Genomic DNA, 13,590 nt, shown 5'->3' with positions numbered 1-13,590 from the left:
GTCTCCTTTCATCTCTGGCAGTCCCGCAGTCTTTCCTGTCTTTCATAACCTTGGTACTTTGGAAGAACTCTAGTCAGTTATTTTGTAGAACGTCCCTCAGTCTGGGTTGGTCCGATGTTTTGCCATGATTAGGTTGAGGGCATGCATTTTGACAAGAGCACCACGCAAGTGATACTCGTCCTTCTCAGTGCATCACATCACGGATATACGTTGTTGCTGGGTCTCATCACTGATGATGTGGGATCACTTGGTTAAGGTGGTTTCTCCACTGAAAGTTATTTATTTTCCCCTGTTAGATATATTGGGAGAGCTACTTTGAGACTATGCAAATATCCTGTTCTTCCTTAAACTTTTACTTACTGATTTTAACATTCACCAATGAATCTTTCCTGTAACAGTTATTACTGCCTAGTGGTCAATATTTGACTTTTATATTTTACTTTATTTTATTTTGGGAGTTCGGCTCTTGTTGCCCAGGCTGGAGTGCAGTGGTGTGATCTTGGCTCACTGCAACCTCTGCCTCCTGGGTTCAAGCGATTCTCCTGCCTCAGTCTCCCGAGTAGCTGGGATTACATGCATGCACCACCACACCCGGTTAATTTTGTATTTTTAGTAGAGATGGGATTTCGCCACGTTGGTGAGGCTGGTCTCGAACTCCTGACCTCGTGTGATCCACCGGCCTTGGCCTCCCAACATTTGACTTTTAAAAGGCCACTTGTCTTTCCTAATTTTGCCAGAAGGTGGCAATAGCATTGCCTAAACTGAATTTGTTTTGCTTCCAGGTGGATGTCTGTTCTCTTTTCTCTCCTTATAAATGGGACATATAATATCACCACTTTTTTTTTTTTTTTTTTTTTTTGAGACAGACTTTCACTCACTCTGTCACATAGGCTGGAGTGCAGTGGCATGATCTCAGTCCACTGCAACCTCCACCTCCTGGCTTCAAGTGATTCTCCTGCTTCAACCAACCAACTCGCTGGGATTACAACGACCTGCCACCATGCTCTGCTGATTTTTGTATATTTAGTAGAGACAGGGTTTTACCATATTGTCCAGGCTGGTCTTGAACTCCTGACTTCAAGTGATCCACCTGCCTCAGCCTCCAAAAGTGCCGGGATTACAGGAATGAGCCACTGCACCTGGCCTAATGTTACATTTAATTAGGTTTGTCTCAAAACTGCAAATAAAGACTTTTTAAGCATAATTTTTATAAAGAATTTTCTCACACAATTTGTCATTTCTCTGAAAAGAGATTTAGATTCAAGGCCCGAATATGTTTGTTTGCTTGTTTGTTTATAGGAAGAATACAATTTAAAAAGCTGAAGAGGCTATTTATTTTATCTTTTATATTACAGGTTCTGTAAAGGCACCTGCCAAAACAGAAGATCTTATTCAGAGTGTCTTAACAGGTAAATGCCACCCTTTCCCCCCATGAAATTCAGCAGCTGAGTATTACACAGTGAAAGTATTTAGAGGAGAGGAAATTTCCATTCGTATCTGAAAAATAACGTCATTAATATTTCTTCTTCTAAAACATCTACAGACATACACTTTTAGTTTAGTCTACGTGATATGATATCATCACAGAGAAGTAACCATACTTTGTAGCTAGAACCCTACTGGCATAAAAATAATGTAGTTTCACAAGATAGCTATTTCAGCATCAAAGAATAGTTTCATGCTGGAAATGTAACCCAGTGAGCAAGAATGCCTGTCTTCCCAAATTGCCAACAATAAATTATATTTTAGATATGAAGAATATCCATTTGTGAGCATAAAATGCACAGTCTTTCAGAACTGTGATACAGTTTGGAATTATTTTATATTTGGTTACTCACATAAACTAGTGGAACTAAAATTGGTATAAGCTTTGTGCAGGACAATTAGCAGTAGGTAGTGGAATGTTAAAAATGTTTATAATACTCAGCTCAATATACAACAGAAATGTACACACATGTTCATCAAAAGCAGCACCACTGGTAAGGGCCAAATCTAGAAATGACCCAATGTCCATCAGCAGTAAGGTAGGTAAATAAATTGTAATAAATTCCTAGCATAGAACAGGAGGCAGCTGCAGGAATAAATAAACTCAAGTCACACACAACCTGGATAAAACTTAAGCATAATGTTGAGGAGAAAAGCCAGACACAAAAGAGCATGTTCTGTAGGATTCCATATACACTAACTTCAAGGACAAAACTAATTCATGCTATAGAAACCTGGATTTGGATTATACTTGGTGGGAGACAGGAACCAAAAAGGAAGACTTTTGGGATGCTGGCAAACTTCTGATTTTGACCTGAGTGATGGATATTGAAGCACATTGACTGTGGAAAAATTTACAAGGCTATACATTTATGATTTATGCACTTTGATGTATGTATTTGTATTTCATCAAGAAATGCATAAAATGTGCATAGAAAAATTACTTGAGGAAAGTATTAAAAGAAAATATAGTTTGGTTTGGTTTTTGAGACGAAGTCACCCAGGCTGGAGTGCAGTGGCGCAATCTAGGCTAACGGCAACCTCCACCTCTCGGGGTCAAGCGATTCTCCTGCCTCAGCCTCCCAAATAGCTGGGATTACAAGCATGCGCCACCACGCCTGGCGAATTTCATATTTTTAGTAGAGATGGTGATTTGCCATGTTGGCCAGGCTGGTCTCGAACTCCTGACCTCAGGTGATCCACCCGCCTCAGCCTCCCAAAGTTTTGGGATTACAGGCGTGAGCCACCACACCGCTCCCAACAAAACATGTTTTTAAAAGATTTAGTTCTAGGCTGGGCATGGTGGCTTATGCCTGTAATCCCAGTACTTGCGGAGGCCAAGGGGGTGGATCACCTGAGGTCAGGAGTTCGAGACCAGCCTGACCAACATGGAGAAACCCTATCTCTACTAAAAAATACAAAATTAGCTGCTGTGGTGGTGTGCACCTATAATCCCAGCTACTCAGGAGACTGAGGCAGGAAATTCACTTGAACCCAGGAGGCGGAGGTTGCGGTGAGCCAAGATCGCGCCATTGCACTCTAGCCTGGGCAACAAGCATGAAATTCTGTCTCAAAAAAAAAAAAAAAGATTTAGTTTCATGGGAAACAATACCATATTAATGCATACAACAAGAGACAGAAATGTTCCTAGAACATGATTTTAATGTTATTTAAAAGAATGTAAATGAATGGACAAAAGGCAATGGTCTGTACCAATACATTAGCTGTGATTATATCTTGGTGGCTTCTTTATAAATGATATTTGTGTCTTTATATAAGTGGGCATTACCTTTATACTTAAGAGCATATTCTAAGGAACAGCCTCTCGTCTACAGACTTTTTAAAAATAATAGTTTATGTGGCTTTATTTCTAATCATAGGTAAGAACATCTAGAGCCTTATTTCCAAACTGCCTATAGCTGATATGCTGTAAACCACTTTTAAAGAAATAGAATTGCATCTGCCACCAAGAATGCAGCAATTCCTTGGGATTATAAATTCTTAATGTAATAACTTATTATGCAACCGTAATGAGTCAATTTGGGCCTGAGGGAAACCATTAAATAAATGTACCTGGTTTTCTCCATGGCCTCATTCTCAAAAGAAATTGAATGTCAGGAGAATAGACACAGTATAAGAAAAGGAAACATATTTCTATTGCTTAAAGACCTTAACATTTAATAGCATCAATTATTATTCTAGTTCCAACGTTTATTCACTAGACATCTAATTTTCTATTCAGGTCTCTTGTTACTCACAGCATATATTATTTCTGAATCAGTTGATAGTTTTAAATATTTATGGTGACATTTTTTGTTCCCAGAAGCAGGACATTCAATTCAAAGCATGGAAACGTGAACTATGACTTGATCTAGGTCCATATAAATGACAATTCACCGAAGTTAAGATACCATCAGTTGTAAAGCATTCTATGCTCATGTGTTGCTAAAAAAAGAAAAGCACTGACCCACCGTAATACCCCACCAACCATAAGATGCATCTTGATTTCAGAGATGTTACCATATTTTTTAAATGCACATTCTAGAATTGATTGAATATATCAGTAAAATACAGATTTGTTTTGTTTTGTTTTGAGACAGAGTCTCACTCTGTCACCCAGGCTGGAGTGCAACTGTGTGATCTCAGCTCATTGCAACCTCCGTCTCCTGGGTTCAAGTGATCGTCCCGAGTAGCTGGGATTACAGGCGCCTGCCACCACGCCCGGCTAATTTGTGCATTTTTATTTTTTCATGTATTTATTTATTTATTTATTTATTTAGAGACAGAGTCTCACTCTGCCGCCCAGGCTGGAGTGCAGTGGCGCGATCTTGGCTCACTGCAACCTCTGCTTCCCAGGTTCAAGCGATTCTCCTGCCTCAGCCTTTCGGAGTAGCTGGGATTATCGGCATGTGCCCCCATGCCCAGCTAATTTTTGTGTTTTTGGTAGAGATGGGAGTTTTGCCATGTTGGTCAGGCTGGTCTCGAACTCCTGACCTCAGATGATTCACCCACCTTGGCGTCCCAAATTGTTGGGATTACAGGCGTGAGCCACCGCACCTGGCCTAATTTTTGTATTTTTAGTAGAGACAGGGTTTCACCATGTTGGCCAGGCTAGTCTCGAATTCCTGACCTCAGGTGATCCACCTGCCTGGGCCTCCCAAAGTGCTGGGAGTACAGGTATGAGTCACTGTGCCCGGCCCAGAATGTTTTAAGGTCAGGCCCTATCACTTTAAAAGTTTTCTCAGCATGGGATAAAAAAAGCAGCCAGGCATGATGACTCATGCCTGGAAATCCCAGCACTTTGGGAAGCCAAGGAGGGCGGATCACTTGAGGCTGGGAGTTTGAGACCAGGCTGGCCAACATGGCAAAACCCCATCTCTACAAAAAATAGAAACTAATTAGCCGGGCGTGTTGGTGCATGCTTGTAATCCCAGTTACCTGGGAGGCTGAGACATGAGAATCACTTGAACCCAGGAGGTGAAGGTTGCAGTGAGCTGAGATCGTGCCACTGCACTCCAGCCTGCGCAGCAGAGCAAGACTGTCTCAAAAAAGAAAATAATAATAAAAATAATATAGTAATGTGGCCCGCTAGTAAGCCTCTGGTGACTTTGTGCAAATTATAAGAGATCTTCCCTCAGACACTTTACTGCTATATGCTTTTATGATAAATGTACAAACTTATGATGTTTATACTATAAATGGTACCTTTAGAAATGGTGCTGTAGAACCTGCACAGTTATTTTCTAAGCCTCCACAGGTACAGTGCCAGAAACTGGGTTAAATACTTTCTGTGAGTTCTTTTATTTCATCATCTTAACAACCCTGTAAAGTTATAGAAGTATTATAATCCTTCTAGCAATGCTGTTGGTGCCCTGCCCAGATTCCTTGTACAGCTGGTGCACCCGTCTCCTGGCTGGTGGTGAGAGTTGGCTGCTAACAGCTCATAACTTGTCCTTCTCTGCAAAATTGCCCTCAACCAAAAGGAAGCCCCCTCTCCAGATGGTTATGCCTCCATGCACTGAATGTCCCAAACATGCAAGAACCTCACCTTCTTGCCTCAAGATGAAACCAGCTCAGTGGTACAACTCACACTCCAGCACTCCCCCATGGGATCAGGCAGAGACCAGACTCCATCCTTCTAAGACCACACCCTTGCTCAGCTCCTTCCCCAGCCCCGTCTGTTTCCCTGGCTCCCCTACTCTGAGAGTCCCTCAGTAAAGTGTGTGCACCTGAATCCCCATCTCGCATTCTGCTTCTAGGGAACCCAAACTAAAAATATATATATTCAAATGAAGCAATCGGGTTTCTGAGAAGTTTAATAACATAGTCTCAAAGTTAGCAAGTGATAGAGTCAGACTGGAACCCAGATAGAGCTGACATCAAGCGTCGCTCTTAAACTCCAGCTGAGCAAGATCAAACGTTTCCTCCTAAGAAGGTGGCCACTCCTCTTTCCATCTGGACGTTGAGCCCTCCCATTCCCTTAGCTTTCATATTCATTTGTTGCAGAAGTGGAAGCACAGACCATCGAAGAGCTAAAGCAACAGAAATCGTTTGTGAAACTTCAAAAGAAGCACTACAAAGAAATGAAAGACCTGGTTAAGAGACACCACAAGAAAACCACTGACCTTATCAAAGAACACACTACGAAGTATAATGAAATTCAGAATGACTACTTGAGAAGGAGAGCAGCTTTGGAAAAGTCTGCCAAAAAGGACAGTAAGAAAAAGTAAGTTCAATGAATAATTTTAGTTTGTTTCATAGCATGAAGAGTCGTTAACATGGATTTTTAATGTTTTATATGATGTTTTTGGACCTGGACCACGGCAAGAAGGCCACCTAACCTCCTCCGTTCTCCACAGCTTTTGAGGTACCTTAGCCCAAATTTGCTTGTGGATTGAATTTTTTTATTTGACCAAATTCTGAGAATAAAAATGCAGGAAGTCCTCCCGTGAGTCTAGCCGGTGATCCCAATTCCAATTAACTAATTACCTGTATTACAGCTGCCATGAGTAGAGATTTTTGCCTTGGGTACCTAGAACCTATTTGGAGAGGCAGCTGTTTTTTTCTTTTGGAGACAGAGTCTTGCCCTGCCACCCAGACTGGAGTGCAGTGACATCATCTCGGCTCACTGCAACTTCTGCCTCCAGAGTTTAAGTGATTCTTGTGCCTCAGCCTTCCAAGAAGCTGGGATTACGCCACCACACCTGGCTAATTTTTGTATTTTTAGTAGAGATGGGGTTTCACCAGGTGGCCCAGCTGGTCTTGAACTCCTGGCCTCAAGTGATCTGCCTACCTCAGCCCCCCAAAGTGCTGGGATTACAGACATGAGCCACCGCACCCGGCCACAACTGGTCTTATAGAAAAGAGAAGCTGACTATCCTTTGCTACCCTGTCTGAAATGTATAATGCCTTACACAGGTGACTCTTATGTTTGGGCCTGGGTTCCCACAGCCCCATGTACCCAAACCTTGATGATGAGAAGCATCTCTCACACATTCACTCAATTAATATTTATTGAGTGCCTACCGTGCCCTGGGGACACAGCAATAAACATGACCTACCCAATCATCTCAAATAGCTAACGTGGTAATGTGGGCAACGTAAACAATAAACAACAAACACACAGCATCATCTCGGGCTATGATGAGTACTATTAAGGAAATAAATAAACAGGACCATGGGATAGAGAATGACTAGAGATGGGTGATCCCTTCTGACATGTTGATCTGCAATAAGGTGGCACAGAAAGAATAAGGCCTGGTCAGCTATGCAAAGAACTAGGGAGACTTATTCCAGGCTGAGGAAACAGCAAGTGCAAAGGCCCTCAGGCAGGAGAAACAATGAGCTTGTTCCAGGAACAGTAAAGCTGGCAAAGTGGGTGAAACATAGTAAACCATGACAGGAGTGAAACAGGATGAGATCAGAGAAACAGGAAGGAATCCCACTGCTAGGTTCTTTAGAGCTGGAGCAAGCGACAGTTCAAAATGTATTGAATGTGCAATAAGATGCTACTGAAGAAAGAAATTGATATGGTGAAATTTGAGAGTCTTGGAGAAATGAATCTCGTTGCTGTGTGGAAGACCCTTGAGCTGTGCATCTCAAATGGATATGAGTCACCGGGATCTTGTTGGGTGCAGGTTCTGACTCCATGTCTGAACTGAGGCCTGAGCAGCACCAGGTGATGCTGATTCTGCAGTTCCATAGACAACACTCTGAATAGTGAGGATCAAGGGCTCAGAGTGAAAGCGGGAGACCAGTTAGGAAACTTTTTCATGAGTCCAGCTGAGTAACGATGGTGGTTTGGTCTAGGATGAAGGTGGTAGACATGGAGAGAAGGGGATGAATTCTTGATTTGTTTTTTTAAAAAGTGTAAGGTATGGGGTCAGAGGCCTGAAGAGAGTAGCCTGCTTGTATGTCTCTGCAATTCCCAGGTGTCCTTTAGAGAATGAAACTCATGCTGTTACCCACACCAAATATGTTCATGATACTCCATTATCTAGACTAGATCAGTGCATCTCAAATTTCAGTGTGCATATTTGCTAAACACAGACCCTTGGGCCTGACCCTAGAGTTTCTGCCTCAGGGGCCTCCTTCCATAGGGACTGAGCTTCTGAGCTCTAACGAGCTCCTAAGGTTTGCTGATGCTGTTGGTCCACAGACTTTCCACTGATGGGCCCTGGTCTATAATCGTTCAGGAGCATCCTAGAATTTGAAGGGTGGCTGAAAGGCCTTCTTTGGTCTAATCCCTGCCTCCCTTCCCAGCTGCCATCTCCAAGCACTTCACACAAAAACCTGTACCTTCTGCTTAGTTCCCACCATGATGACATAGGGCAGTTGGGATTCTCTAGGCTCAGGGCCCTTCTTTAATTGCAAGACTCTTGTGTGAACAATGCAGGTTCACTCCAACAGAGACCTGCTTCCAAATGTGAGGATGCCGTGTGGATTTCAGAGTGTCACGTGCTCTCAGAACCCCACATGTGGACTGCTCATCATAGCTTATCACGGGACTTTGTGGACACAGGGTCTGGTGGACCATAGGGGGTTTTCTCTCTTATACCCTGTCAAGGACTGTTCTCAGTCCTGGAATAGCATTTCATTGAGTGTCAACGAAGTGCTGGGCATATGTGTCATATCAGTTTCCTAGGGTTGCTGTAAAAAGTACAGCAAACTGGATGGCTTAAAACAATAAAAATGTATTTTCTCACAGTTTTGGAGGCTAGGAATTCAAAAATCAAGGTGTCAGCTGGGCATGGTGGCTCATGACTGTAATCCCAGCACTTTGGGAGACCAAGGTGGGAAGATCACTTGAGGCCAGGAGTTTGAGACCAGCCTGGGCAACATGGTGAAACCCTGTCTCTACTAAAAATACAAAACTTAGCCAGGCATGGTGGCGCACACCTGTAATCCCAGCTACTCAGCAGACTGAGATAGGAGGATTGCTTGAACCAGGAGATGGAGGTTGCAGTGAGCCGAGATGGTGCCACTGCACTCCAGCCTGGACAACAGAGAGGGACTCTGTCTCAAGACAAGACAAAAGAAAACAAAGCAAAACAAAACAAAGCAAAAAAACAAAATCAAGGTGTCAGTGGACTATGCGATCTCTGAAAAGTCTAGGGGAGGAATCTTTTTTGTTTGTTTGTTTGTTCTAACTTCTGGTGGTTGCTGGCAATCTTTGGCATTCCTTAGCTGACAGATACATCACTCCAGTCTGTACCTCCATTATCACATGAATTCTCCCTGCGTAGGTGTGTCTTGGCGCAAATTTCCCTCTTCTAATGACAGACACCAGGCATTAGATTCAGGTCCACCCTAATCCACTATGACCTCATTCTACTACATTTGCAACAACCTCTTTCCAAATTAGATCACAGACTGAGAGGTTCTGGGCAGAACCTGAAGTTTACAGGGATGTTATTTAACCCAGTACATGTGCTAACCACTTCTATGTACTATTCCATATATTGCCCACAGCAGCACTATGAAGTAGGTACAGGCATCACCCACATTGGATAAGAGAGGACCTAAAACTCAGCAAGGCCAAGTAACCTGGCCAGGGGCACATGCAACACAAAGGCTGTAGTGACAGTGAGGTCATGGCATGTTGCCCCCTGAGATACTGCTTGTGTCCGATGACATAGCAGATCTGGAATCTGCGTCTCTGTAGACCAGTGACTGCTTCTGGTCCCTATACTTATAATCTTCTATCTCTACACAACAAAATAAACAGATGCATGAAATAACTATGTCCAAATAAATTCCCTCATTAACCATCCCAAATGTTATGAGATTTCTCTTCTAAATTTAGATTCCTGAAATTTCTTTGAACATCTTTTGCAGGTATATAGTATGAACTTCTTGACAATAAATAATGTTTCACAGCATGAAGTTCCTTAATCAACAGTGTTAATTTTTACATAAAAATGTTTTCTTCAAAGTTGAATAATTAGGGAAATGGAAGTAAATGCAGTGACTTTACATTTTGTTATCTTTTTAGGGCACAGACAGTTCTTGTCTTCCTCAGGGCTTATTTAGCTGTCAAGAATAGTTTTAATTTCAGTTATTAAGCACTAACAGCATTGTGTAAGACATTGTTCTTAAGTCTTTTTAAACATCAACTCATAATATTTTAAAAATAAAATTTTAAAATAATATTTATGTTTAAAATAAAATGTTATTTGTGGTTTTAATAAAGGTGTATCATTTAGAAGATTTATAACTTTCAAAAGCAAAAGAATCCCTTAGTTCCATTTCTATATATATATATATATATATATAGCATTTTAATAAATTGTAGCATCAAGAGAAGTTTAAAAAAGCCTTTTAAGTTGAAATTATTACTCCACTTAATTTTCTATACTATAGTATATAAATTACTCTTATCAGATAGCCCATTTTTCATAGGTTGGCTAACCAATGGACAATGTATTACCAAAGATAATCCAATGATCTTCACAACTCTAGGAAATTTTATGTAGAATTAGTTCTACATTTACTCAAAACTTTTTTGGAATCATTGTCATCAGCTTTCTCAGTAAAGATTATCTCAAAAGCTTGACTGATAATAATTGCCACTGAGAAATATAATTTCATTCTTTGACTGAAAACTTTATAAATTACCCTGAAACTATGTAAGCATGTAAGTGACCTGTCAATAAGCGAAGTATAAGACAAACTATTACATCCTTCCTTTACTGAATAATCTTCTCTTGATGCCAACTCATAGAGATAAGATGCATTTTTTAGATTTATATTGTGACATATGATTTAACACATGCTTAAATTGAAAGCACTATCAAAACCTAATACTTGCGCTTTAAAAAGTAATAAAATCATCATTTCTTAAGGGCCATCTAGGTGATATTTGTCACTTGTTCAAGGAGGAAGCTGAAAGCTAACGGTATTACCATTTACCTGTAGTTACACAGCCAGTTCAAGCAAAGCTTGGCCTAAAACTTCTCCTGAGTTTCTACTTTAGTCATATGTACTATGAACCACGAAAATCTGAGACAGTTAATTTAGCAAGTTTATTTAGTAAGTTCATTTTTACAAGGTTCAGGACGTGTGCCTGTGACACAGCCTCAGGATGTCCAGACGACATGTACCCAAGGTGGTCAGAGCAGTTTGGTTTTATACATTCTAGGGAGACATGAGACATCACTCAACCTATGCAAGATGAACACTGGTTCTGTCTGGAAAGGCGGGACAACTCAAAGCAAAGGCAGGAAGACGGAAGACGGAAGCTAGGAGGGGATTTCCAGGTCGTAGGTAGATAAGAGACAAATGGTTGCATTCTTTTGAAGTTTCCGATTAGCCTCTTCGAAGGAGACAATCAGATATGCATTTATCTCAGTGAGCAGAGGAGTGACTTTGAGTAGAATGGGAGGCAGTTTGGCCCTAAGCCATTCCCAGCTTGACTTTTCCCTTTAGCTTAGTGATTTGGGGCCACAAGATTTATTTTCCTTTCACTGTACGTATTTGTTTATTCATTTTTGTATATACTTATAAGTCATATCCTGCAAACTTCCAGTAGAATATTGAAGTAACATCATAGAAGATTTGTATGTAAAAATCCCATGAAAATAGAAAGAGAAACCGCGCACAGGCATAGACTGAGCTTTGGACAAATTATCTAGACCTGCTGCCCAATATGGGAGCCACTAGCTATAGGTGGCTCTCGAGTCCTTGAAATGTTGCTTGTGAGATACGTTATAACTATAAAATACACACCAGATATCTAAGACTTCACTTTTTTAAAAAAGAATGTAAAATATCTAAAATATATCTGTTGATTTTATTTTAATTGCACGCTGAAATGATATTTTGGGCATATTAAGTTAAATAAAATATATTATTAAAATTAATTTCATTCATTCCTTTTTGCTTTTTGAAGTGACTACTAAAAGTTTGAAATTACGTCTCTGAAGGGAATCACATATGTAGTACTCATTCTGTTTCTACCAGACGGCACCAACCATTTAATGTTATCTCTGTCCTTGAACACTGAATTCAGTTCTTAGCTTCTGAGAAAAGGAATATGGGTTTGATAATTCTCCTTACCTGATTAAAGGAAACTTGCTGACTCTTCCAAGAGAGACAAGAATTTTCCTAGTATTAAATTGCCACAGACTTAATTTCATGGATCTTATACAAGCAGCAGAGGGGATAATGCCTTCAACTTTGTTTTTATAGAAGATGCAGATATGTTGTTCACTTGTTTTTTGTGTTTTTTTTTTTTGTATTGTCCCTCAAAACAAAACAAAACCAAAAAATCCCTTAGTACATAGTATCTAAAGATACGTCATAAGGAGCTTTTCTTCAAGTGGCAAAGCCAGTGGGTCTGATTATATCTATCTGTCTTCCATCTCTCTTGATATGCAATAAAATCCTGAAAACACCTCAGATAAATGAATGGATGGACATTACATCCATTGAAGTTATTTCCTTCCTTCCTTCCTTCCTTCCTTCCTTCCTTCCTCCCTCCCTCCCTCCCTCCCTCCCTCCCTCCCTTCCTTCCTTCCTTCCTTCCTTCCTTCCTTCCTTCCTTCCTTCCTTCCTTCCTTCCTTGTCTTGCTCTTTTGCTCAGGCTAGAGTGCCGTGGCACGATAACAGCTTACTGCAGTCTCGACCTCCTAGGCTCAATCAATCATCCTGCCACAGTCTCCAGGGTAGCTGGAACTATAGTCGCATGCCACTAGGCCTGGCTAATTTTTTTTTTTTTTTTAGAGATGGGGTCTTACTACGCAGGCTGACATTGAACTGCTGGGTTCCAGTGATCTGCCCACCTCGGTCCCCAAAAGTGCTGGGATTACAGGCACGAGCCACCACCACACCCGACCTGTTCCTAATACTGTATCTCTCTTTCCCTGTTTGCTACAGATTATAATACAGAGTACAAAATTGGAATGAATCACACCAATTTCTTTAATATTCATCATCTCAAGTGATCTTTCTACATAATGTGAAGAACAGGTTACTCGAAAATAGTTTGGGTCCAGACATGGCACGCAGTCATGCTGTGGTGCTCTTAAGAGCACAGGTGTTGCCCGTCTGCCCCTGTAATCTTTGGCCTTGGGCAAGTTGCACTACTGCGCCTCCATGTTGTGTCCTTGACCGATTATCTCACACAGCCCGGTTTCCTCAAATGTAAGCTGGAGATGGGTATACTGACTTACTTGGATATCAGTGTACCTAGCACATGGGGGGATGGTCAGCAATGAGGGCTGCCTCTGCTGGGGTGGTTGGAACTGATTAAAGAAATGCCTTTATGCCCTGGCTACAATGACTTCCTGCTATATAAGATAATTCAGGCTGGGCATGGTGGCTCACGCCTGTAATCCCAGCACTTTGGGAAGCTGAAGCAGGAGGATCACCTGAGGTCGGGATTTCGAGACCAACCTGACCGACATGGAGAAACCCTGTCTCTACTAAAAATACAAAAATTAGCCGGGGGTGGTGGCGCATGCCTGTAATCCCAGCTACTCGGGAGTCTGAGGCAGAAGAATCACTTGAACCAGGAAGGTGAACGTTGCAGTGAACTGAGATCATGCCATTGCACTCTAGCCTGGCTAAAAAAAAAAAAAAAAAAAAAAGAAAGCAAGAAAGAAA

General features: G+C 41.3%; 1 protein-coding gene across 3 annotated transcripts in view; it reads left to right on the top strand.

The window, feature by feature from the left end:
- PLCB1 (phospholipase C beta 1) overlaps positions 1-13,590 on the top strand; it is a 752,445-nt gene that overhangs the window by 625,315 nt on the left and 113,540 nt on the right. For all 3 annotated transcript variants that reach the window (XM_015149373.3, NM_001257867.1, XM_028827440.2), the window contains 2 exon segments: positions 1,356-1,409; positions 5,992-6,211. In XM_015149373.3, coding sequence (XP_015004859.1) covers positions 1,356-1,409; positions 5,992-6,211 — 274 coding nt within the window.

Source organism: Macaca mulatta, chromosome 10, assembly GCF_049350105.2.
Source record: "Macaca mulatta isolate MMU2019108-1 chromosome 10, T2T-MMU8v2.0, whole genome shotgun sequence".
NCBI classification, from domain to species: Eukaryota; Metazoa; Chordata; class Mammalia; order Primates; family Cercopithecidae; genus Macaca; species Macaca mulatta.
Note: the sequence above shows the minus strand (reverse complement) of the source record. Positions and strands in the feature narration are given on the sequence as shown.